The sequence below is a fragment of the Gavialis gangeticus genome, unplaced genomic scaffold, assembly GCF_001723915.1.
Source record: "Gavialis gangeticus isolate Ggan-Ray unplaced genomic scaffold, GavGan_comp1, whole genome shotgun sequence".
NCBI classification, from domain to species: Eukaryota; Metazoa; Chordata; order Crocodylia; family Gavialidae; genus Gavialis; species Gavialis gangeticus.
The window spans coordinates 165,066,475-165,093,542 of record NW_017729022.1 but is presented as its reverse complement, the minus strand read 5'-3'; the positions used below and the strand labels follow the sequence as shown (position 1 = coordinate 165,093,542).

Sequence of the window (27,068 nt, the reverse complement as noted above, 5' to 3'; positions counted from 1 at the left end):
ATTTCCATTTGATGTAACCTGCAGTGTCTGTTTTAAGTCCTTTCTCTGTGCAGTAACTAAATTATATTCTCAGGAATGCAGGAAAATATGACTTAAGTACCTAAACAATTATAGTCTAAAGATTTGTTCTAGTCTTTTTGTTTATTATTGACTTCATTTGATAAAAATATTTATACAGGGTACTCACTAGGAATATTTATTTCCCAGATGTTGTTTGGCCAGCTTGATGGTGCTAGATATACTGAAACACATTGTGTAAATGGCATGAAGATTACAAATTAGGAAGGCAGGAGTCTCCATTTTTGCAACTCTGAAGCCAGAGGGAGGTGTAGACATGTATCCCAGAGCTAAGCTGCGTGGATAGATTCTCAAAGTGGAGTGAAACGAATAATGATAGTACACTCAGCTAATACTTTATCTTCCAAGGAATTTTGAGGAAAGGAAAATAATCAAATCAAACCCAGACTGGTAGTAAATGAATAGTGTTACCATCTGACAGCTGCTTGGTATTGTATATAGAATTATTAGCAATCTCCCTCCTACTTCTAGTGCCAAATTGCCCCCATCACACCCCACTATCATAAACAGAATTAGAGTGAGTACAGCCATTTGCTGCACATATGTTCATGTAGCTTACTTTAAGCCACCTAAATGTAGACTGGAAGTGGCATGTATGAGTGTTTGCAGCTCCTGGGAGCCACATGGGGAACCCAATGTAAGTAACTCAGGGTCAGGGAGAGAGGAATGGGCAGGATCGGGAAGAGCTAGTGGGTCAGTAGGGGGGGGGGTGAGTACACGGTGGAGATTTCCCAGTCTTGGTGGGAGATTAGGGAGCTAAAAATAGCAGTCAGGATTTGGGAAGTGGGAGGAGGGGAGGGGAGGAGGGAATAGCACATCTCTGGGGCTCCACTGAAAACATGTGCAGGCATTCACTAGATCTGTTTAACACCTTCCTAGATTAGGTTAACCCATTCTTGATCCAAGTTAGTGCACCTCCTGGTTAGGTCTTTCTAAATGATACACCTGTACGTACGTTCTTAATTGGCAGTTCTGAGACTATTCTTGACAGAAGTGGGGTTTAGATCATGCAAAGACTTAGGAGGCCTACTCTGAAGTTTAAAGTTAGGTGCACCCTTAAATGCCTGACTTTCTTTGAATCTGAATCACCAAATGGCTCCTCTAACTGGTCAACAATGTAAATAGTTGCTCTGAGAACAGTTTTAGTCACGTGAGTAAACTTATACTTCTGCTGTTTATGAATCTACAGTTGTGCTACAAATCAGTTAAGGATTTCACCACTCAGGGATTTTGGCAATTTTAACAAGTTTACCATCCACATTGAAGAAAGAAAGAATCACAACAATAGGAATTCTTCATGACTCTGGCACTGTCTAAAATACAAGAGTTAAACTAATGTTAATATAGATTTAAAACATTTTAAACTATGAGTTTTTTTTAAACTATATTACTTTTCTATGTAGATTTTGCCATACTTCCATATTAATATCTCCTGAGTCATATTTAAGGCTGAACCTGTTCAGCCTTCAAAAGAGAAGGCTGAGGGGGGATCTTGTGGCCTGTTATAAACTGGTTAGGGGGGATCAGCAGGCGCTGGGGGAGTCCCTGTTCCCCCGAGCGCCGCAAGGAGTGACCAGGAGCAATGGTCACAAGCTGGCGGAGGGAAGGTTTAAGTTGGACATCAGGAGGCGCTACTTCACGGTCAGGGCGGCTAGGGTCTGGAACCAGCTTCCAAGTGAGGTGATGCAGGCTCCCACCCTGGGGGTTTTTAAGAGGAGGTTGGATGACCACCTTACTGGGGTCATTTGACCCCAGTACTCTTTCCTGCCATGGCAGGGGGTCGGACTAGATGATCTGCTCAGGTCCCTTCCGACCCTAGAAACTATGAAACTATATTTTCAAAGGGCTATAACCCAGGTCAGTTCATAACTGCATATTAATTTAATTCTTACCCCAAGCATTTATAATGTCAGAACACACTAAGAAACTAAGTACAGAAAGAGAGCTTATATTTTTTATGTGAAACAGTTTGTATATGAAGATGTCTTATTCTGACCCCAGTCCAGAACCCATGGTAGTCAGTGGAAGAACTCCCTTTCAGTAGCCCTGCAGGCACGCAATGACTAATTGTATCTTTAACAGGAGAAATATGTTGCCCTAATGAAGAGCAAAACCGGGTTTCAGTTGGAGTCGGTGATGCCTGCTGCCAGGGAACTCCTTACTCCACATCAGGGAATCAGATCTGTTGTTGTGGATCCCTTCATGATGGTTTCAATCAGCAGTGCTGTGGTGGACAAGTAGTAAGCAAAGATTTGATCTGTTGTGGTGATGAAGAGCTGGGAACTGTATACAGGCCTCTCACAGGTAAGTTCTTAAATTCCCATTAAAATGTATCTTTATAGAAAAGCTGAAGCTGGGTATTGAAAGCTGTCCACCTATCCAAACACTTAGGCCGTCTATAATGAAGCACATAGATTTAAAATAGATGGATAAGCCCCTTCTATGACAATGGCGATTTAACCTTCTATTCACCCACCCTATTTACCCACTCTAGACCAGTAATTGTCAGCCAGGGTGCCATGGCATCTTGGGGTACTATGAGATCCTTTAAAAGGTGCAATGGAGTGCAACTCACCAGTAGCACTGTTGGGTGTACAAACACATGCACGTGAATGATGAGATAAACCCAGAGATTTCTAACAGACATCCATAGTGTCAAAGACATTCTGACCTGTTGCAATCTTTCTGAGTTCTTTACCACAGAAGAATTACTCTATTATAATAGTCAAAAAATGAGTGAAAACTGAAGTCTGAGATTATCTGAGAGGTGCCTTAGGTCTAACAAGGGGTTCCTTGAGTCTAAAAAAGGTTCAAACCACTGCTCAATACTCAGTCCTTATAGCTGCTTTTACTTGACCCAGAAATAACTGAGTACCTGTTGCTCCAGCTAAGGAGTTTAAGAAAACAAGATGTAATGGTAGCCACTTCACTTCCTTGTCTGGCATTGGCTACAGGTCCTACTTTTTTCAAATGTATCCTAATGATGGGTCAGCCGGTAGTTTAAATCTTCTTTTATCTTAATTGCTCGATCATTGATCAGGGCCATTGGTCTGTTATTTTTCTTAATTTCACATCCTCCTTTATTTGATCTAATGATTTCTCAGGTCTTCCTCTTGGACTAACAACTGGTACCACTGCATTCAATAAATTCTTAGCAACTTATTGCCTTCTGTTTTCCCACTATATACTTGCAAACTATTTCAAACATTGTTCATAAAGAGCTTTCCATAGCTATTACTTGTGTAATTGTTCTTACTTTCTTTCTTGCAGGATTCTGAGGGCGAACATAGGATGTGTTGCACTCTTTCATTTTATGAAACTAAACTAGCTGCCAGTAATCTCTGTTGCTGTTCTGACTCTAGTTTCAATAACTTTTGCATATATTTCATAGACTGAATACTTATACTTACTACCTTTTTATTAAAGAGAGGGTGATATTGCCATCGATCCAGAATCTGTCCTAACCATCCTTCATCTTCATCTTCTATTGGTAATATCTGGCTTTGTTGTTTTCCCATTTTTCAGTTTACTTCATTCTCTCTTACTTTTAGTGACACTAAGGGAAGATTTCCAGTCAGTAAGTGGCATTTTTTAAATTTAGGTTATTTGCAATACTATCCCTGTAGTGGGAACCTACCAATCATGAACCGTAAGCTATACACTGGGCAAGCAGCTATTTGTGCGTCCCATGTTTTAGTCCAATATGGGAGTGGTTCTGGCACTTGCCAAAGAAGTGGGATATCCTTGTTGTAGGCCCCCCTAACCAAAAATGACATATATGGAACTGGAAAACTGCCATCGGGGCATGTAAAGTGAGCTAGAAGTCCACCCTAAGTGTTGGAATTTTATCAGCATTTACAATGTCAAAGGATGTGGTATGTTGTCCGGGAAAACTTTCATTCAATAAATTCTCTTTATGTCCTCTATGCATTCAAATTTTCTTCTGGTTCACTTATTAATCCAGCCTTCCCATCATTAACAACACTGAGGACATCATTAGCAAAGTCTGTGGCCACAGAAATTGTTATACCTTGACCACTCCAGTCTGATAGACTGTGTGATTTGCCCTTTCTGGATTTACAAGAAGTAGTAATCTGTTCACCTGTTGAACCAGGTGTACCTACCGACATCTCACTCATTCTCTAAGCTTTTCCTGTGATAACATGAACTCAGCCCAGTACTTCAGCAGGACAGAGAGACTATATTAGTAAGAATGGAGTAACCTACAATAAAGATTGTAAAGTCAAAAAGAAAAGAAGAAAAAGAATTAATTACACAGAGAGCTAGTGCCTTTTGTCCAGCTAAAATCTTCACAGTACTGGGCTCAATCATGGGGGTGAGGAAGACTCTGGCCTGGTGGATTGCTCAATGAGTTTGGATCCCAAACATCTGTGTTCTGGTCTCCTGTTGTATGAATTGGGGAAAGACACTTCATATATATATTTCCCTATTTTTAGAATAGGGAAGATGATACTGATTTCCTTTGTAAAACACTCTGAAATCAACAGAGGGAAAAGATAAATATAATTAGTAACTATCCTATTCAGAATTTTTTCTTTTCTTAGAATAGCTTTCTTAGAATAGTAATCAGACACAAATAAAAGCCCTTCAATCTTAGCTTTCCTCTACCTTCAGAAAAATATTCACTATCAACTGTTACCAAGAAAGAAAACACAGTTTTTAAGTATAAAATAGTGGAAGTGCCCAGTTCCACTTTCACGCACTCAAGCGAGCACTTCGGTGCCTAAAAGAGCAGTTTGGCATACATGTGTCAGTGAGCCCCTACTTTTAGGTACTTTAATTTGAAACTGGAGCTCATAATAGCTGATGTATTTTGGGGTAATAAGCCATTACAAGTCAGGCCAGAAATCCACGTTCTGTTCCTCAGCAACACCAGGTTATCTGCCCTTTACCTGTGTTCCTTCCCACTTCACCCCCTCCTCCCTGAGAAGACATCACATGTATTCTACCACAAGCTTGTAGGATTTCCCATTTCCAAAAAAGGCTAAACCAGAATTGCAGCATAGATGTTTCCCCAGTTCGAATGTCTTCATTCTATTCCAATGGTGAATTAGTTGAGTATTCTTTTATCCATGTAGCCAGCATCTTCTTTTCCTTATCTTCCCAATCCTGAATTGTGTCAGCTCCATATCAACACAGGAGTCATGCAATTTCAATTCTGAATCAGGCCCTCTTGCACAGTAGTGCATTGTGTGGCTGCCACAAGATGGGACTGGCTCGTAAAACATCTCTTTATGTACTTTATTACTTAAACTCTTTTATTTGCCTGCAGGAGCCCTTTAACAAAATCACATTGAATTGACTTTCTCACACCAAATCAAATCTCCCTGGTCCCAGTTCAGTTGTCTTTGTCAATATGTATTTTATAAATGGAGTGAATTAACAGATGCTGTTGGAACAGAACTGCTGGGGTAGCGTTTATGTTTTTACTGCTCTCTCTGGGCAGATGAGTTGTGTAGGAGTGTAATACAGGTATCTTGGGATGAAAGTTATGTTCTTCATTTCAGTGTATATGTATTCTTAACAGTTTTTTACTTAAATATATATTTTTAAATACCTTTATACCTTTTTTCTTTTTAAAGTGTTTGCCTATATTGCTCTATCATGTATACCATTTTTCTTTAGAATGGGTTATGGTGACATTTTTGGCTATTAAAGAATGCAAACAGTAGCTTTTTCATCACTCATAGTTTTGCTGTGAACACACAGTTTGCCACGAGCAGCAAAGAACTGAACACAAATATACATTTGAAATGTGAATTTGTTCCATAACTAGTCAATTTAAAAAAAATCTTACTATGTTGCATTAAACATAAAACAGACCATAGTTCTGTATCATGTCATATGTCATACCCAATATACTTTTTACTTAATTTCTTGTAGTCATTCAGGCATGCAAAACCATCATGAAATGTACCAGCCAGGCAAAAAATCTCCTTTTCCCCTACCCCTATTATGAAAATGATTGCAATGAAAAAACATACTGTCACATTAAAAACATAATTTACTTATCCCAAGCAAATGTCTGAATAGAATTTTGTGAGAGTATGTTAACTGATAAATTGCTACGTGTATATTGCTTCCATTGTCTACCAGAGATGTAGGTAATATGGTTGGCCTTATCTTAGAGCTGAAATTCTTTTGATGCTGTGATTTGTGCCTGGACAATGGGTTCTATGATTAAAAATGTAGTGTCAAATTCTTTCATTGATAAGTTTTAGGTTTTTGAAGAGTTTAGGGAAAGGAGAAAAAAGAAAACATTGTCAGGAAACGTTCCAACAGTGTTAAAAAATTGTTCACATATTTTAACTTACCGTACATGAATAGTCTAGTTAAAATCAACTTGTGACTGCAGACTCTATACCGGGTTTGCAATGCATATTTGTCTAAGGAAGGTCTTAATTTATTGTTTGCTACTATCTAGTCTTTTGGGAGATATAGTCCTGTCATCACAGGCAGTCTTTTGCATCTCAGATTACTATAAAATTATTTTTTTCAGTATCTTCTTTTTTATTTTATGTTATTTTATTTTATCCCTTTCTCATGCTGGGCTTTGTAGCTGGGGTGACCATAGAGACATCTACTGGCAAACGCTGGCAATGATGCCACTACATATAATATATCTTTTCAACCCTACCACAGCATATAATCAGACAAAGTTTTCTGATCTTGGATCTCAGGCATAGAATAAACAGAAACCAACCCTGATTTTCCCTTTTCTCTTTAATAAATTACCACTATCCCTGACGTGCTATGATCTCAAAACACGCTACTCTGTACAACTGAGATTTCCAATTTGTAGTGGCTGCAATACCCGCTTTCAAGCCAAATATTTCTGGAGTAGTTTGCAGTGTACACTGGCTCTGTATTTTGTTGATCCTCTATTTTGGCTTGGAAGCTTAAGCCTTTTAATTCTCATTCTTCCTTTTGAAACCATTGGTTTTGCAGATTTACTAAATTAGTAATTCATCACCAAGCTGTGTTTGTAAACTTTTCAAGTTGCAGGGATGAGCATGAAAAAATTTGTTGACAGAAACCACTGTGAGTAAGGAATACTTTTCTAATCTATACATTTTCTTTTTGATCTATTGCATTATATAACTCCAAAACATACACACATATGACATGAAACAAGCTTTCCAGCCGATTTGCAAATAAATATTTAGTATTTTGATAAAATCAGCAGCTTCTCCACCTTTCAGCAATTGAATGAAGAGATTTTGGAAGGTAAATCAATCTATCAATATTACATGGACCTATTTTGTTTTTCTTGGGGCATATTTAAAATTGTACATTTGCAGTATCAAGGTTCAAAAGTCAAGTGCTACATGTGATAAATTAGGTAGGGGTCAAAGGCTATGCAATGCAGTTTCAGAAGATTGTCTATCTCTGCCTTTGCAGCTCATTCATGCTGAAGTGATGCACTATGGGAATTACTACCAAACTCTGCTCTGCAACATCTGCTCTCCCTAAGTGAGTTAGTGCACGTCAGACATCTTTATGTCAGAATATTGCAGTGATGGATGCAGTCTTCAGAAAATGCTGCATAAAAATCTGGTGTGCCGTTCTGGCCATTAAGTGAAATTACTATTTAAATTAATGGCGCTGTCACAGTTTATCTGTGCAAAGAATGAACGCTGATTAGGGTATTAAGTAATTAGCAATTTATCACACTGGAACAAGGTTGATAATAATTAAAGAAGTAATGGTTTACCAAAGAAACTAGAAAGGGAGTCACTTCTTGTTATGTTAGTGAAATCTTGGCTGAAAAATTTAATTCAGTTAAACAAAGATGAGCTTCTCAGAGAAAGAATGCAGCCTTGTTTTTCAATATGAAATCAGTTCATTATCAGAATTTTAGTTTGCCTGTCAAAAGTCCCTCAGAGCTATCAGATGGCTGATTATTAGTATTGAATTGGGTCAGTGTCTGCATTTATTTTCTACTTAAAATGTAGTGTCACCGTAGCACAAGTAGATGAGGGAAGAATTCAACTGTTAGAAAGCTGGTTTTCCAATTTTGATTGCAATGGAAAGACTCAATCCTGCAAAAGGTCATCATACTTTATTATCACTTTACTATCTTGGGTAGTCCCAGTGACTTGATGGAACTACTCACCTGAGTAAATGGTTGTAGAATCATCTCTTGAAAGAGCAATGTTTGTTGTCTTTTACCTAAAAGAAAACTGCTGCAAGAAATGGGAGTAAAGGGACACAAGTTTCCATTGAAATGTCTGAATAGGAAAATACAGTGGTTAAGTCAAATATGGATAAGTTTGACTATGACTTCCATTTTATTTTGTCATCTTGTTCTCTTTACAGTACAATCATTCCATCATGGTTATGTTATTAATTAGATTTCCTACTGTACTTTACTAATATGACAGATTTTAATATAACCTGACTGAGCTAAAATTTATCCCTGTCTTTTTTTCTTTTTAGCGGGTGGGGGGACTGGTGAGGGAAATGACAAATTAAAAACAAATGATTTAGCAAACTTGTAAATAGATATGTAAAATGTATGAAAATGTGCCCTGCTTTTGGGTGCTTTATGCCTTCTCAGCACTTGAGAAACAGTTTTCATTTGAAAAGAAAATTAAACTATGTAAAGAAAAAATTGCATGCCATTTTTCAGGTTACTGATTCCAATTAGATATGAGAAATAAATCAAGATAGTAACCTCTTTTTTTCGAGAGAATGGAACCTTGATACTTTGTATTTGGAAAGTCTCCTACTTAGTGCTGTATGCATAGTATGAGTCTACCTCTGAGCCTTTTAGATAGGGCCAGATACAAATCTAATAAAGAAGCACAAATAAGTCTACTTCAAGACTTTTTTGTTAGAAGACTATTGTTATTGGTATCTCACCATTAGTTAACTGCCTGTCTTGATCAAAGACCATTTACAGGTGAATGAGCTACTATTTTGCATACCCTAGCCTACAAGCAAAAGATTGTCGTTCTTAAGGGTGACTGAATTTCCACATAGTAGATTAGCTGTTCTTTGATACCTGTCTTTGACCTGCTATGTAATGCACTGTAAAATACTTCATAACCAGCTCAGGGGCTTTAAGCTGATTCCAGAGGACCCCTATCTGCTTTTGTTAATTATTTTCAAGTGTATCTGGACCCTATCTAGTTATACACAGTTCCAGCTCAGCCTCACTCATTCATCTTTATACTATACTTCAGAGAAACCTCATAACTTTTTTCTCCCCCACCCCTTTTCCTATTCATATATAATATTTTACTGTTGCAGGGATGTTCTGTTGTGGACAGGAATATCTGAATATGTCAGATACCATATGCTGTTCTGCTTCCAGTGGTGAGTCTAAAGCACATGTTAAGAAGAATGACCCAGTGCCAGTAAAATGCTGTGAAACTGAACTTATTCCAAAGAGTGAGGAATGCTGTAATGGAGTTGGATATAATCCTTTGAAATATGTTTGCTCTGACAAGATTTCAGCTGGAATGATGATGAAGGTAATTGATAGAAAACCTCTCAGTGGCTCTGATTTGGCAATGGAAAGAGAAATACATTGTTCATAACTATTTTTCTAAAATAGGAATATAAAAACTCCTGTGTGCATTATTCATTTTCACATTACATTCGTATTAATACCGAATGAGTTCACAATGATTGATGTTATTGCAATGAATTCTAAAGGAATTAATAATGATTAGCTGCTTCTTGTGAAGTGTAGCCCAGCACTTCAGATTAGGATAAGGTCTAAAAGTTGGCATGCCAGCAGGGCTGGCATGAATAGCAAGTATCAATTGTATGACCACTGTTTGATTGCTAATCATACTACCTCAGTGAAAATTAAAGCTGAAGCAGTGAGGGGTTTATTTATATTAAATAATCCTCTCTCTAATTTGGGCAGAATGCATATTTGTGACTTTTATAGAGATATTGTATAGTAATATCTTTTTTCAGAAATGTCTAACACAATTCAAGTGGTCGATACAATTCTCTATCATGTTAGCTAATATTCTACATAACAGGACTATAATGTATATAGATTAAATCCCAATTTCATACATATGAATGAAAATTGTGGCATTTAGTTTTGTGGAATTGAGGCATCTGCCTTCAGATTTAATAGCAATGGTGAGAATATTACTTACATGACACTTTTCATCTAAAAGTTCTCAAATCACTCATAAATACTAATTACTTAAATAACTACTTAAACAAACTGCACCACACCTTAGTAGGTAGGTAAAACCTATACTGTTTTATAAACAATGTAAACGTTTTGGGCCCTGGGCACTGATCACTTAAAAACCCATTTGAATTCCAGAAGAATGGGGATTGACATTCTGAAACCCCCTCCCCCTAGCCCCCCACAAAGCTAAGGCATCAAAAATTATTGGCCACTTGAAAATGTGGCTATATATGGCTCACCCAAATCAAAGCTGAACCTAGAATCAGTGGCAAAGGTGAAACTAGAGCCCAGGATACCTGGCTTGCAGGCCCTCCCTGTGGCTACTCAAAATTTCTCCTGAATTGCTTGAGCAGAATTCTGAAAATGCTTCCATTAAATAGAAAAATAGATTAAGAGGGGGATTAAATTAACCATGAGTCAAAACTGGCCAAGATACTGAAATCCTATTAAAAGTTGTCTTCAACATGGACATTATTGAAAAGTAGGATTAACACCTAAAATTAACAGGGAGCTGAGAAAGGAAAATACTTGAAAAATAATGTTAAAATATACGGATTAGCTGAACCAGATGCCAGGCCTTCTAGATTCCTCTCTTGTGAGGAGTTGCTTCTGGGATGCTGGGCTGCAGAAGTCTGGGAATTAGCTATTGATCTGATGTAATATTTAATAATTAATAACAAAAATAATGATAAAGCTAGAGAATCTCCAGAGTATGAGGAAAGGAATGAAGAGTTATCCTGCCCATTCACATTCCCTAAAGATTCTGCTTTCTAGCAAACATCTAGGTCCCATTTCTACAAAGAACTGTGCAGAGGGATTCCTGAAAAGTAACAAAATCATGAACATTGAAGTGGTTGGATTTATAGTGTCCAACTCAGCAGCTTTAGTAAATGGCACAGAGTGCATTCAGCTTCTCATGAGTGCTTAGTACTTTGTGCAACTGAGATCACGCATTCTGATCCAAAACCTATAAGTTTTTAAGAGTGCATAGTTTAGCTAAAGATTTAATTTCATTCACTTTCTTTGCTCTTTCTGAACAAAAAAATATTTGGAAAATCCTTTTTCCACAAAATTTTAGTTGCAACCGTCTATAGATGCCTTTAGACAACCTATTTTTGTTTATCATATTGAAAACAGCAAAAGGATTGTCAAAATAATTTTAAAATAAGAAATATACATTAAAAAAAAAGTACATTGTAATTGAAAAAAAAAAAGTACAGAATTTAAAAATAGGTCCATTCTGAGCCTGGCAAGCAGAGACATAACTAGGGATTTGGTGCCCTTGGCGGGGTAGAGTAAGTCAAACACTTATGTTCTCACACATAGGCCACGGGCAGCTGCTGCTGTCATGGTGCAAGCTCCGTGAAGTGGGACAGACATTAGCAGTGGCACAGACCCCCCCTGGGGACTGCCATTCTGGCATGTAAATCAATACTCAATGCTGATGTCCTGCTCACCCACCTTTTCTTGCATTACTGCCTGTGAGGCAGAATAAATGTCATAGTTCTGAGATTTTTCACTAAATTTAACACTAAGAAGTAGACCAGTCCTAAATTCTTCCATGTATTGGTGCCCTATCTGTTGTCTGTCTGCCACCTTAATCCACAAACTAGTCTTCCTGCTTTTGGAATAAAGGAGCTCCCTTTTGTATCAGTGCATATGCTGGTATTCAAAATGAATCATTAGCTCCCAGAGAGAGGTGAGTCACCTCTGAGCTTGCCAGTGCACTTAGTTTATGTGAAACAAAATGGCTGAAAGGGGCAGTGATTAAAACACTCGGTAATCCTTTGTTAAATGTGTCTCTCACTGGACAATTGGGCAAAGATTTGGCCATTTCCAAATTAGTGAAATATGTTTATTAAAATACAGGGAGCTGTGCATATTTTAAATGATTTTTTGCTTGCTTTCACTACATAGGATGGTAAGTCTCTATATATCAAACAGATGACAATTCTAATATTGAAATGATGGAAATTCTAGGATGGATCTTGGCTTATAATATATATCAAAGTAATTTCATTAGAAACTGCCAAGTCTTGAGAATAAACATTACTTAACGTTTGATAATCGTCCAACAAAATTATGTCATAGGGTGAATTAAGGAAGCATCACATATGAGCTAGTAATTTGTTTTCCTTTCTAAAGTTCATAGCTTAATGCATAAGAATAATTGCAGCAAATACTATAGTTTCTTCCTTCCTGAAGTTGTCTATATATTTTTAGAGTTATATCTCTCTTCCTTGTGGCTTCTTGAAAATGGTTTCCATTAAAATTGTTGTAATAATGGTAGGTATTAAATGTGCATTTACAATTGTATAGATTGTTCAATATGGGCTAAATCCTGCCCTTCATCCATAGCTGTGGAAGCCCATACTGCAGTAAAACTATGGCAAGTTTGGGGTGTGGAGTGCCATTTATCTGGGCTTTATACTGAGTTTTCATTTTGAGTAGTACAAAGACCATTTTTGTGATGATTAATTGCCTTTGTGTCTATGTACGGCTATGTATGAGGGCTGGAAGTCTGCTAACGTCCACTGTGCCTGGGCCCTTACAAAGAAGGCACATTCAGTTTGTGGGAGAGCATTGTATTCCCTTTCATATACATGTTGACTCTGCCCCTTTTGATAAATCCAGCTAACTAGGCTTCCTGTGAGTAAGAAGATTTGTTGATGTTGTAGCAAAAGGACATCAGAATAATTGTTAATGTTTTTGGAAAATGCCACAGAAGCACTAATGGCAAAGCAGGACACACAGGCTCTGTGTGTGGCTCTCTTCCAAACTCTAAAAAGTATGGTGCTCACTGCATCTATTTGATCTGGATGAATGGCTCAGTCGGCTCTTTCTCCTCTAAATAAATAAGACTGTTGGTTCAAAGAGGACAGTGAATAGTGACATTTACATTTTCAAATCTCTTCACTGAGAGAGGTAAGAAAGATAATTTTTAGTTTCTTGTTATCTCTTCATTTAAAATAATGTATATTCCTCAGGTGGAAGATCAATGCAAAGCTAATACCTTGTGCCCCATATCCATGGCAGCAACAGCGTATTGTGGGAGGTGTGACTTTGATTCAAGTGCCCACATCTGTGCTTGGGTAAAAGGTTTTCAGAATGCTACAGAAAAAGAGGCTGATCAAGATGTATGTCCAACTGCAGAGGAGACAGTGTACAGTGGAGGCCCAAACCAATATTCATTTACAGGTAAAAGAAAATGGGATCATTGCTTCTTCTGTGACATATAAATCACTCTGGAATACAAGTTTCTGACCTGGTTTTCATTATGTGTCCTATGGGAAAAGGAAGTAATGATGGACTTTCTTCATAAAGTAATCTGTTTGCTAGGGCCTGGGTAGTACCTTTAGGCAGGTGAAACTACTGGTTAGTAACAAGGTCACTAACCATACAGGAACTAATCCTGATCCCACTAAAGTCAGTGAAAGTTTTGCTATTACCAGTGTCTTCAGTGGGTTCGTTCTTTAAGTCCTGACTGAGGACAACACTTAAGTGAGCATAAGTATTTGAATAGTCTCATTAACATATACTGTACCTAGAGATGAAAAGTTTTTTTGTGTATCTTAATAAAAATTAGTCATGAGCAGGGCTTTTATACGTGATTTACATGACTGTGTCATTTTTCTTATTCTAGACCTGAACCTGGACCCCTATGTCACCTATGAGTATAGGGTAGCTGCATGGAACAGCTATGGAAGAGGTTTCAGTGAAATCAGCAGAGCTAGAACTAAGCAAGATGTGCCCCAGGCTGTAAACCCACCAAGATGGGCCAAATTAGACAATCGGGAAGATGCAATACTTTTAAACTGGAAAGAACCGCTTCAACCAAATGGTATTGTTTGTATATAAAAATGGTATTTCCTATGCCAGCTGTTCTAATAGAGTGAAACCTGTCTATGAGAATCTCTTTCACAGCCATATTAGTATGTACAGCTAAACTCAGTATGCTTTGCAGTGGTGATATTATTCTCACACTTGTTCCTCCACTATTTGAAAAAAGCATGCATGTGAGTTTTTCTGTTTTTTGTTTTGCAAATTCATATTGCCATTTTCTTACATTCAGGATATTTGTGCTGGCTCATTCCAAGAGTTTCTTCCCCTGCCAAAAAAAGCAACTTGATTTAATGGGAATGGGCTTCTGAAAAAAGGCAGGGCATTATAATATTCAGTACTTTGGGGGATTCTTTGGAGTAATCTCTGAATGAAGTGGCTGTCTCTAAAGGTGGTCTCTTAAAATGTCATGGTAATATTTTGGAATGAAAATTCTGAGTTGAACATGCCATACTGTGATCAGTGGCAAACTTTCTCTTCTGGTTTAGGTCTTATCACTCACTATATTGTTTTCCGAAATGGGATGGAGCGTTTTAGAGGAAAAGAACTGAGCTTCCTTGACACAGGTGGTATCCAGCCATATCAAGAATATTCATACCAGCTGAGAGCCTGTACTGTTGCTGGTTGTACAGACAGCAGCAAGGTCAGCGTATTTATTTTTATAGGAGTAGTTTTAGCAGCAATGTTGGCATCATAAAAATGCCATTGGCAAGGTATTGTTTGAAGCATTGTATGGGTGAATGTATGAAAAACAATAGCTTGTTTGTGACTGGTTTAAAATCAGTGTGTTAACAGGTGACTGGGTTAAATCCCAATTTGTACATTTTAGCATGAAGACCCAATTGATAAGTAATACCTTAGTCCCTTCAAACCTGCAAATATGACACTGAAAGTGATATATTAAATAGGGAGCACACTTAGGTCAAGCACAAAAGAGAATGTTAAAAATATGCTTTCTTTCCCAAAAAGTGAGACTACACAAATGAATGTCCTCGTTGTTTCTTATCAGGATGACTGTGACCTCTTTTTTCTCTCTCATGCTGCTCCATTCTCATCAGCCATCTCATCACAGCTTCACTCATTAGATCCCTTCTGTGTCTTCCTGTGGCAGCACCAGATTCAGACTCCTCACCTTCAACTTTCTATACACACTACTACCTCTCTTCATCTTTTCTCTCCTCTCCCTCCCCACTCCTTGTCACTGCATCTTTTGCCTCTTTTTTCTGCTCACAGCTTCACAGTGTAGCTGTCTTTCACTCTGCTCTCTAACTGTTTATCAGCCTCCAGCATCCCTTCTCATACAGCCCATGGATTTTTGCCTTACTCATAGCCACAGTGGCAGGGCTTCCTCCTGCAGCAGCAATGAGTGTCCCAGTGAGATCAGAAGCTCCACCACTGAAGTCAGAGCCCCAGCTGGGCTTTGTCCCGTGGTGGCAGCCAGTGAACCAGAGAGAGTCAATGGGCTGGAGCCCTAGCAGCACTGTGGGTAGAAGCCCCACTTCCACGGTCAGAGCTCCAGCACAGTCTGCAAGCACCTGAAAGGCAGGGAGAGAGGCCCTCCAAGTGATATGAGTGTGAGACTATTCTTCTAAATCATGACCAAACTTTTCAAAGCTGCCTAACTCCAGTTTTGCAAGAATCACCCCAGAAGTACAAGGAGGTAACTGTTTTATCCACCAATTATAAGCTAACTCTTGTAGTTATAATCTCTGAAATGAGATGCTGATACCATCACATCCACTAAGCAAGCATATTGTCAAGGACATATATACATATAAATCATGTATAATGGTAATAATAAAAATACCTGAGAGCTCATAAAAGCAAAGGACTAAATTCTCCTCTTATACCAGAGTAAATCAGAAATAACACTCCTGAGATCTGTGGAATTATGAAAGTGTATAATAGTCATCGGTGTTCCCATAATGGGGTTAAAGAGAACCTCATTGTCCTTATGTAAAGCATCTAGTAATCATAGACACCTTCTACTGGTTTCCAGTAGGGATCATGAAGAAATTAATTTTCCTCGTGAATGGCTTCTGGAATTTTTTGGGGGTGGGAATATTGGGAAGGAGGGAAACACTGAAGTGTTGGGCATTAACCACATCTAGAGGTGAGAGATTAGCTAGGATCAGCAGGTGCTCCTACTGCTACTCAGAAACCTCACAGGTACCTGTCTGGAAGGTCTTGCTCATGCATTCAGAGTCACGCTAATCACCAAATTTTAGGGCTTGGAGGAATTTTCCCCTGAAATATGGTTGGCTAAGGCTGTTGGGGGGGAGGGGTTACCCCTTTTTCTGCAACATGGTACATGCTAAGAATACCTCAGAGCACATAAACCCGAGAAGTTCTCTGTCACTGCAGCACCAGGATATGGCGGTCCTCTGTTGCCCTGGGGTTTTTACCTATGGCACGTGGGAGAGTTTGTTTTTATAAGGTGTTTTGTTCCTGTAGCATGTGGGGGTTGGAGTGAGTCAGAAGGGATGATCCTGTGGACAAATAATTGCCTGCAACTGGGAATGACTAGACATGACAGCGTGGGAGACCCTTCCAGTTCTACACTTCTGTGCATCTGGGAGTTTAGCACTGACCTATTTTTTGTTTCAGTTTTGAAACGATCTGAGTGCATTCTAAATCGTGCTGTCCTTTGAAAGCCTTCTGGGGTCCTTTAAAAAAAAATTAGAATCAGCAGCTATGAACTGATAACATGCAGATTTAGTGGATGCAAGGAAGTTTAGCCCCATGTTTACTGGTGCTTAAAATATAGGAAATCAGGCCGTTAAAATGCAAAGACACTGAGGAACCATATGGAAGAGAGTTATCAGGAGTTCTCTAGCAAGACGTTTTTTGTTGTTTCATCCTGTGCTATACGGTACAGCTGAAATGTTGTGAACTTGTTGTTATAAACTGTAGACATAGACTTATGTAATGTATTCAAGGTCAGATTTCATTGGGAAAAAAGAAGGGTGGGGAGAAGGAGGAAAGTAACTAGTTCTTCAGGCCCTTGGTAATGATATGCCAGACCAAACAACAACATTTTAAAACAAAAGTGACATTCTCATTGATCAGAGTATCTAGTGCACTATTACAATAAATTGCTGTTTAATTCGTGTGTCTTCAGGTAGTTGCAGTCACTGTCCAAGGAATCCCAGAGAGTGTTCAGCCACCAACAGTCACTGCTTTGAGCTCAACAACATTGCATTTGAGCTGGACCATACCCAGGAAACCAAATGGTATCATCAGAGAGTACCACATCAATCAAGGTGGAAAAGGGCTTATATACACTGACACCGCAGGCACAATGCAGCATACTGTATCAGGTAAGGATGCAACGCTCTGAGAAGGTAATGCCCTGTTCTCAGATATAAGACCTTCTTACTAGGGCTGTGTGAAGCTTCGGTGGCTGATTCGATTTGGCAGAGATTCGGCTCGATTCAGTGGCTGAATCTCTAAATCTGAAACAAATTGGGAGACCCTTTAAATTCTCTGAATCAAATCGGAAGCCTCTGAATCAATTCAGAGAGATTTGGAAAGATTTGGTGATTCAGACACAGCAACAGCTTTAAATGTTTATTCTACATACCTCAAGGTACCAGGTGGCTCATGAATGCTGAGATGCTAGGGTGGATGAAGTGTCCCACAGGAGTGCGGGGCGGTCTTCAGCGCACTCAGCAGTGGACCCAGAAGTGGACCAGAAGCACTTCTGGTCCACTTCTGGGTCTGCCAGGGAGCATGAGCCCCCCTGACCCCAGCTCGGCAACTGGTGCCTTCTGGGTCTGGAGGGACACCCAGGGTATCCCTGTGGCAGATTGCCAACATGGAGGGGTGCAGGGGGGAGGGTGTGTCTCTCCAGAAGTACTTCTGGTCCACTGCCGAGTTCACTTCCAAGCATGCAGGGGCCCCCCTGCGCTCCTGTGGGATGCACCATCTGCCCCCACCATTGCAGCATCCACGAGCCGTGCCTGGTACCTCAAGGTATACAGAAAAAACATCTAAAGCTGTGTCTATGGCTGAATCACTGATTTTCCGAATCGTCATTGAATCTTCAGATTTGGATTCGGCCGAATCAAATCAGGGACAGTGATCCAAATCAACAAATCGAATCACTGTCCCCAATTCATGCCAAATCCAAATCAAATACGACCCATTTCACACGCCCCTACTTCTTACCATGTTGATACCACCACCTCTGTGTAACTTTTAGGTCCCAAGTTTTGTCTGCAGCTCAAGAAATATTTTCAGTTGGTGTCACAAACCTTAATCTATTTTAATTACTGCATTTTTCCCCAGCTGGTGTCTCTTGTTTTTCTGTTAATAATAATGAATTTAATTTCCAAACATTAAAATATGCCATATATATCAGTGCAGAACACATACTTGATGGAAAGTGTCAGACAAGGCATGTTAGTTTTGTATACTCTAAGTCAGATTCTGCTCTCTGTCTCACAGTGTTAATGGAGAATTCCACTGGAGATACTCTGGATTTGCATCAGTATAAGGGAGAGCAGGCTATGGTTTCTTGTGTCTGAGATTACAGGAAAACAGAAACTGTGAAATCATCTTGGGAGTGGCCTGTCAGCTGGTGCTTGGTGCATCTGAGGGTTTTGCTTTGTGTTTTTTCCTGTAACTGATTTTAGAGTATAAGCCCTTTGGTTATAGCAATAGCATCTTGCTTTTCCCTCAGCCAAGCATTTTGTTGATGCTCAATAAAGAAAAATATTCAGAAAAGCATTTGTCACTCTTAGCAAAAACTCATAAACATCTACTATAGCATGTTTGTTTTGAAAGAAGCCCAAAGAGTCAATAAAGTGAGTGTACAAAAGATTTGACATTGATATTAAAGAAGTATTGCTTTCATATAATAGTCTCTTAGTAATAGTTTGGGACACAATGAAACAAAACTGAATTTAGAAATGTTTGTGGCAAGCAAAAAAGTAAAATTCTAACTTTCAGACACTTTTGCTTTTATCCTATTACACCCTGAATCTGAGGTCATATTTCTGCACTTGTATATTTTAAGAAAGTATATATTTTAAAGTTTTCTTTCCTTCTAACTTTAGTTGCAGTCTTGGGGGTCCTAATGGTATAGCTATTGCCCTTTCTGTTGAAGATCACCCAAGATCATAGAATTCCCCCATAGTAGTACCATACACAAATATGAAATCCATACAGTGTGCATTATAATTAGATGGATGTTCAAAGCATCCCGATATTTTATCTCAGTTAGTATAGCCATGTGCCGTAAGTTTTTCCACTTCACTATAGATTTCAAATAATGAAAGGAATAAGGACTCCACAAAAAATGCTGCTGAAAATGTGTTCATAAAAATTTGCTTGGAAAAAGAATTAGGGATATAGCTATAAAATTCTGTGTGCTGAATCCCGAGCTCTGATGGATTCATGCTTACCAGTTTGATGTGGCTAAATAAAAGGCAGAGTTCCCTTAAAGGGGTTCCAGGTTATATACCTAAAGAAGGTACAATATAAAGCAGCTCTGTCAGGTCTCACACTTCTGAATTTCCTTACTGTGAAGGAATCCTCACTGCTTTTTGTATTGTAGGAGCAGCCACTGAAGGGGGTACTTGGTGGGTGGGGGAGGGCAGAAGGAAGGGAGAGTCCTGACCCATTCTGTTCTTCCATCTCTGTGAACTAGGGCTAGAATTTTACCTTAAAATTTCAAACCTGGATTTTAGACTTCACACATATATTAAGGTTTGGAGGGTTTACTTCAAGCCTACTCCTGAGATGCATTTGTGTGTGTGTGTGTGTGTGTGTGTGTGTGTGTGTGTGCGCGCATGATATACAACCCTACTTCCTATAAAAACACAACTACATATTTTAGACACCCAAATCCATATTTAGGCACCTTATTCAGGCACCAAATCAAAGAAATTTGATTTAAGGCATTGCCAGAAACTTGTAGTTCACATTAAAGTCCAAGGCTTTCTTTTTCAGAAGCAGCTAAGATCTAATAATACCCTCAGATTCTAAGCAGTGTAATAAAAAAAGGGCAAATAATCCACCATTACTTTTCCCTAATTATCAGCCTTATTTTAGGCTTTTCCAGTTGAGTCTCAGTTTGTTCACCTTCTCCAAAGCCCCAGTCCCATTTTAGGCATCAAATAAGCAAAGCAACTTCAGTTCCTTGGTCCTGTGAAATAAGTTACTTAAACAACTGTACCAGAGGCATTGCATTCCTCCCTAAAAGTCTAAGGCCCCCTTATCCATCAAAGAAGAGGAAGGAGAACATAAAATGCTGTGGTGAGCAGTGTCAAAATTATCAGTAAAACCATCTTGATTTTGTCCACGTCTGGAAGAAATGAACAACTAGCAAGACCAATTGCAGGCTATAGATCAGGCTCGGATCTAAAACCAAAATAACTGTACCAGGAAATCTGAGTATTTGGGGTACTGCCAGATTTGTTTTGTTTCACCTTCCTTTGTTGTCTTCTTTAATAAATGAAGATTAGGATTGGGGTAATTAGGAAGGTCATCAAAATAGAGATGGCTTCTTGTGCAATCACTTAAGAATTGCTTCTTTGAGAGAGGCGGGCAATTTGTTTTTGAAAAAGGGCTGATGACCTCCATAAGGTCACTGACTGAAACCCTATTAGAAAACACCTCACTAATACTCTTATTTCTCCCTCAAGAAGCAGTTTTTGCCTCCAAAGGGCCTCATTTTTAGTATAAGTACAAACAAAATAGTTTTTCAGAGGCACTCGCTAGGGAGGAAAGATAAGGAACAATCTATTTTTCTTTAGTAGAGCCATCCCAGTAAGCCTTCTCTGCATTGTCTTGCTAAGCCAACAAAAAAATTATGGGGAGCATTTCTTTTGTTAGTAAGAATCAAGCCTTGCATTAGGACATACTGTTGGATTCATGACAGTGGTTTTGCAACTTGGATAATTATTACTTTCTAAATTCACAGAATGAGCTAAATAATCAAGCTTATTTCACACGTAATCTCAAATGTTTGAACTAACTATTGTCTCAGCCCCTGTGGATGTGTGTTTTGATTTTCTCATCTTTTTTTCAAAATCTCTGGTTTTCCCAGAGCAACAGTTGAACGTTAATGAAGCTGTAGCATTAGTCTTTCCTGAGACTTTGAATCTAGGGCCTTACAAATAACAGAGAAGAAGGCTTGCACCTTGCCACTGCACCATTGTCTTGCTGCTTATTTTTAATTACATCAAAGCTTTGGAAACATGATCCCATAAATGCTTTGTGGGAATAGCGGTGAATGCACTCATCATGTGAAATCCATAAATTGCTTATAATCCTCTCAAGATGTTAAAAAAAGCATTAAGTAATTGAAGACAGGAAGTCCTCAGTTAATTATTTAGAGGTGTTATCAATGCTTTAAGTAAACTGAAGCATTTTCTGCTATCTCACTGAGTTGAATGCCACTGGGACCTGGGGGCAGCAGCCATCATCTTCTCATATTCTCTAATGCAAACAGCACATGGCAGCTTGTCAATAAAAGACCTTTTTATATCATTTATTACTGAACACTTCCACTACCCTGTACAGAACAATTTGGATGTCAGTTATGGCATTGTTTCACTTTGTGTTACTACTACTTTACAAATGGGCCTGCTAATACTCTGTGTTGGGGGGGGGAAGCAGGAGGGGAGGACTGACTATAAAATAATTAGGGCTATTGCTGCAAAAAGAAAGCTAAGAGTGCCCTCTTCAGCAGCAATAGCTTTGAAAATTGTACCAGTCATTCTTAACTCTATTTTTGTCCTTGACTAAAGAACATATCCAAAATAATGTACTTTATCAATAGTTTCTGCAGACACATTTAAGTAACAGTTAGAAAACAAGGCTCTAGAATTTTGTGACAAAATTGCATGAAATTATTCTGTATACAGGTAGACTTCATTTAAGACTTGTAGATGGTGGGTGATAGTACAGGGCTATCATTGGTCAACCCTATCTTCATACTGTGATGAATCATTAGTAGTATTTATTGAGGAGAAAAATGTGTTCAGCAATTTGACATCCTGCTGAATGAAGAACATGTGGTGGTGGCCTAGGACTGTCAGTACTGGAGATAATTGCTGACCTTGCTGGAGCCATGACCACAAGTGGAGACGAATAGTATTGGAAATGATTGATTGACTAATTGGATAATACATTCTGTAGGAACTGTTTTTGACAACCACCTGAAAAAACAGAAGATGATACAGCTGTAAATTTGACTGACTATAAAAATTCGTAGGCTAAAATTCCAAGGAAAAACTCCCCTTTGAATTGAAATCTACTTGGAAAAATTTCACAAGTGAAATACTGCTTGACTTCTAAATTATCAAATTTCTTATTGTTTATTGGTAATTACATAGCTTGCAAGCCCTTTGCAGTAGGGATTTTATCTTACGCATGTTTTAGCAAGTTCTAGGTAAACCTCTCCAAAATCCACTTTAACAAGTTGTGGGATTGCAGGAAAGGTCCACTTATGGATTAAAAATTGGTTTAAGGATAGTAAATAAGATTGAATATAAATAGTCGGCTTTCAGGATAGCAAGAAGTAAACAGTAGGGTCCAGTGGGGTCCCTCAAGAATTTGTGTTGGGACCAGTGCTTTTTAATATATTTATAAATTATTTGGAAAGGGGATGAGTAGCGAGATGGCCAAATATGTGGATGGTATAAAATTATTCAAACTGGGAAACACCAAATCAGATTGTGAGGATCTACAGCAGGATTTTGCATTATTGAACAAATGGGCAACTAAATGGCAGATAAAATTCCTTGTAGATAAGTGTAAAGTGATGAACATGGGCAAACTTCCCCTCCCTGCCCCTCAAAAAACCCCATACCTACAGTGTGGTGGGTTCTATATTAGCTGTTACCACACAAGAAAGAGATCTGGGAGTTATTGTGTACCATTTACTAAAAACATCAGCTCGGTGCTCTGCAGTCATCAAAAAAGTAAACAAAATGTTAGAAATTAAGAATAGAATTGTAAACAAAATAGAAAGTATCTTTGTGTCCCTTTATAAATCTATAGCATGTCCACACCTTGAATACTGTACCCAGTTTTGGTCCCCACACCTTAAAAAGGATATAGAAGAATTAGAGAAGGTTCAGAAAATAGCAACAAGAATGATTAGTGGTATGGAGAGGCTTCTATATGAGGAGAGACTGAAGAGGCTAGGCCAATTCAGTTTAGAAAAAGAGACACTTGATGAGAGACATGATAAAGGTTTACAAAATACTGGCTCTATACAGACATTTGGGGAGGTTAATTCAAGTTAAAAATGGCCATTCAATCTAAGGTAATTTGGGATAGGGGCTAGCAAGGACCCTTGGGGAGGATCAGGGGGGAAAGCAGGCTCTGGAGGGGGGAGCAGGGAGTCCACAAGGTAAATCAGGGGGAAGGCAGGGTCTGCAGGGGGGATCAGAGGGACAGGAGGTGTCTGTGGAGTGTTTGCCATTTTTAGACTTCTCTATGGCTAGGGACAGAAATTATGTATAAATCAGTATAAGAGATCAGAAACCAGTTCAAATCTGTAATACAACAGAAGTTCAGGGCACTTAACCTACTGTCAAAATGGCTAAAACCAGTTTAAGATAAGCCTGGATGGACGTAGTATCAGACATCACTGATTTAGGTTAAATCAGTTTATTGAACTTCTGTCCCAGATCCCCTCCAGATTCAAGGTATCTCAAAGTTCCTCAGCATCCCACAATGCTTTACACCTCCCCTACAACCCCCTCCCCCTTGCAGGATGGGCAGGATAGCCTTGGTCCACGCTGTCTTCTCCAACTGAGCAGGGAGGCATGCTCTAGCACCCCAAAGCTTCTGGCCTGGGCCACTGCAATCATGTGGCTTCATTTTTGGAATCAAAAGAGAATGTCTGTTCACTTGCTTATCAGTTCAATCTATGCAGCTTAGACTAAACTGAGAAGATTGAAACAATTCAGCCTTGGGCTTTTTGATTATCTGTACTTAGCCTGTCTTGAACTTCTGTACAGTTACCAGGGTAGCCCAATGGCTGGGAAAGCCCAGCTGCTTGCCCAAGCCCCAGGGCTGTGCTTTTCCTACTTCCCCTTACCCCACACTGGCACCAGGATGTTTTTAGCGCCCCCCAACACCTCCTGCCACCCCAAGATATATAATCTCCCCCCAGGGATGAGCCTTAGGGTTGCTCTGGGAACTGTACAGAAGTTCAAGACAGTAAGAATGGTCTAAAAATGGCCAACCTATGCTAAGTTAGGCTACCTCAGAGGTAAGGTTAATTTAGATCAGGTTGACCAGTTTTAGACTGCTCTAACTCATGAACTTCTGTGCAGTTCTCACTTAGATCGACCTAACTAGGGATCTAAAGGTGCAGACAGAAGTGACAATTTTGCCTGATCTGGCTGCAGAAAGTATCTTATAGCTGTGACCAAGCATGAATGCATGGCCACAAACAGCTTAAAATGGCTGACTGGGTGAAAATCTGACCCCTTGCTTCATGAGGTATCAGATAAAGATGTTATAACATGTAGTGTCTTTTATAACTTGTGTCTGCAGGGCTCCCAGCCTGTCACTGTTTTCAGAATGGAGGTGGGGGGAAAGAAGGAGTTCAGTCTGGGGGGGTTTCAGCCTCCCCCAGAGAGTGGGGTGGATGTATTGCAGCCCACCCTTAGGTAGGGTGTGGCTCCAATTCATCCACCCCACCCTTCAACACCAGCTGGGGAGCGCCAAGAATGAGCTTCCTCCACTGCCCTTCCCCCCCTCCCATTCTGAAAACAGCACTAGCAAAGAGCCCTGGCCTTTGCGATGGCAACCTGGCTGCAGGCTTTCAGCCAGCAGCTAGATTCTCTCCCCCTGCCAAACCTACAGTGAACTTCTGTTTGGTCTGAGGTAATGTTGTAACTGAGAATGCTTTGCAAAAATGGCTGTGAGTTACAGGTGGGAGTTGCACTTCTGTTTGCACCCCACAAGTAAGGTTTGCACCTGGGTGAACTAAGTTACATCTGGTGGCCATTTTTAATGCAATCTGACATCCCTTAACCTCACCAAACATCTCTATGTACCCACTAAGTGGTGGAGAGAAAGTAAATAGGGATTTATTATTTACTATCTCTCAAAAAAGAAGAACTAAGGGTCACAAAATGAAACTAGTAAGTAGTAAGTGTAAAAGGAACAAAAAACATTCCTTTTTACACAGCATATAATTAAAATGTGGAACCGACAGTTTAACCAGATTCAAAATGGGATTGGAAAAACTCTTAGAGAAGAGGCACATCAGTAGCTATTGAACATGGGAAGTAGGGGTACATCCTCTGAACCAGAACTTCCTGGACCTTAAGTGCAAGTGGGAGAGGAACAAGGGACAAACTGGTCATACCCTGTTCACTCCCTTTCCACATCTACTCTCTGCCACTATGTGACACAGGATACTGGGGAAGATGGAGCTATGGTCTGACCCAGTTAATGGCAGTTCTAATGTTCTAACAATTTACATGTAAGACTAGACATTTTCAGGCATCCAAATTTTTCCAATAAATGTGGGGAAACTTTGCCCACTCTCTCTGGTACGTTCCATGTTCTTTCCTTAATATATAGCTGCAAATGAGTATGCTGTCTTATACATGTTTCCTTTAAAAGTGAACATGACTCCCTTTAGGGGAATTCAGGTAATTTGTTGCCACAGTAATCCTTTCTACCCTGAAATGCTAAATACTTGGCTTTCCTCCATGTCTTTGCCTCTGTCTAGTCTGCAACTGTCATTTCCTCCCCTCTTACTTTTATAGAGAATGTTCAGATGATTTTTCTTCTCTTCTAGTTCATGATTAAGTTACAGTCAGGGTTGTCCCTATGAGTCATCTCTCTATTTTCTCTTTCACATCCTGTTCAATTTGTGAGTGGCTTGTGTGTCTTCCTTTCATTGTTTTATCTCTCTAGCCCCCTGTTGCTCTGAGTCTGCATCTGTTTTTTAAATGAAGGAATCATATCACTGGCTTTAAACAGAGACATAACATTCAAGTTTTTTCCTTGTCACAGGACTGCAGTGTTTTTTCTCTCTTTAAATTAATTACAAATATACACAAAAGTTATATTCCAGTTGCATTAAAAGAACATAATTAAGGTTGTGAGTGGAAACACTGAAGTTAGGAAACATCAGAATCATGGTATGGTTGCCTTTGCCTTAGCAGAATATGATGCCTTTAATTCCAAGGTCATAAAATATCTTTTCCATTGAACTCCTGTCTTACCCTGTGAACATGGTGTACTTCTGTGAGCATGCACTGTGTACTGAAGGAGATTGTTCTCTGTACCACCCCTCTCTTATTTGTAGCACAAGTTGGAAGGTGTATAGTGAATGAAGCAGAGAACAGCAAGGAGAGAAAGGATGGCTTCATGGCCAAGGCAGTTGCCTGCTACCCTTGAAAAGTGGAATCTTCTCCTTGCCTCTGTTGCACAGGTCTTGTGGCAGCAGTGGTGGATTATGATTTAATGGGGCCCTGGGCAAACAGAAAAGAGGCCTCCCACATCCCATGATAAACATGAATGTATGGACTTCAGTGGGGGAGGGGCCCCATCCACTCCTGGTGCTGCTGCAGCCAAGGGTGGAGCAAGCCTCTATGCCCTGTCAGGGAGGCTGGGTGGACTAAGCCAAACTGGGGATGGGGTGGCACATGCCTGCTCTCCTCCCTGCTCTCTGCCCCTCCACCCCCCTGCTACAGCTAGAGTGGAGCCAAGCAGATGTGGGCTGCCTTCTGTGGACTCAGGGCTCTCCACCCTTTGCCCCAGGGGACCTACTGTGGCCATACACCCTGTGCCCGCATGGTAGTGGGGGCACAACTCACCATCCCACTGCTGCCGGGTGTAGTGTATTTATCCATTCGTACCAGTCTCCCCACTCAGTTGTCACTCCTGGTCCTCAGTTTCCTTGCCCATCCAGTCACAGTTTCCCTCCACCTAGCTTCTCTTTGCTCCCCCATTTCCATTTACAATATTTTTCCTTCCG

The 27,068-nt window shown here is 39.6% G+C and overlaps 1 protein-coding gene across 1 annotated transcript in view; it reads left to right on the top strand.

The window, feature by feature from the left end:
• Window positions 1-27,068, top strand: part of USH2A (usherin) — a 756,200-nt gene that overhangs the window by 563,438 nt on the left and 165,694 nt on the right. Inside the window, exons 49-54 of the mRNA XM_019516454.1 lie at window positions 2,161-2,382; window positions 9,355-9,578; window positions 13,252-13,462; window positions 13,908-14,105; window positions 14,593-14,747; window positions 17,226-17,424. Coding sequence (XP_019371999.1) covers window positions 2,161-2,382; window positions 9,355-9,578; window positions 13,252-13,462; window positions 13,908-14,105; window positions 14,593-14,747; window positions 17,226-17,424 — 1,209 coding nt within the window. The remainder of the gene's footprint in view (window positions 1-2,160; window positions 2,383-9,354; window positions 9,579-13,251; window positions 13,463-13,907; window positions 14,106-14,592; window positions 14,748-17,225; window positions 17,425-27,068) is intronic.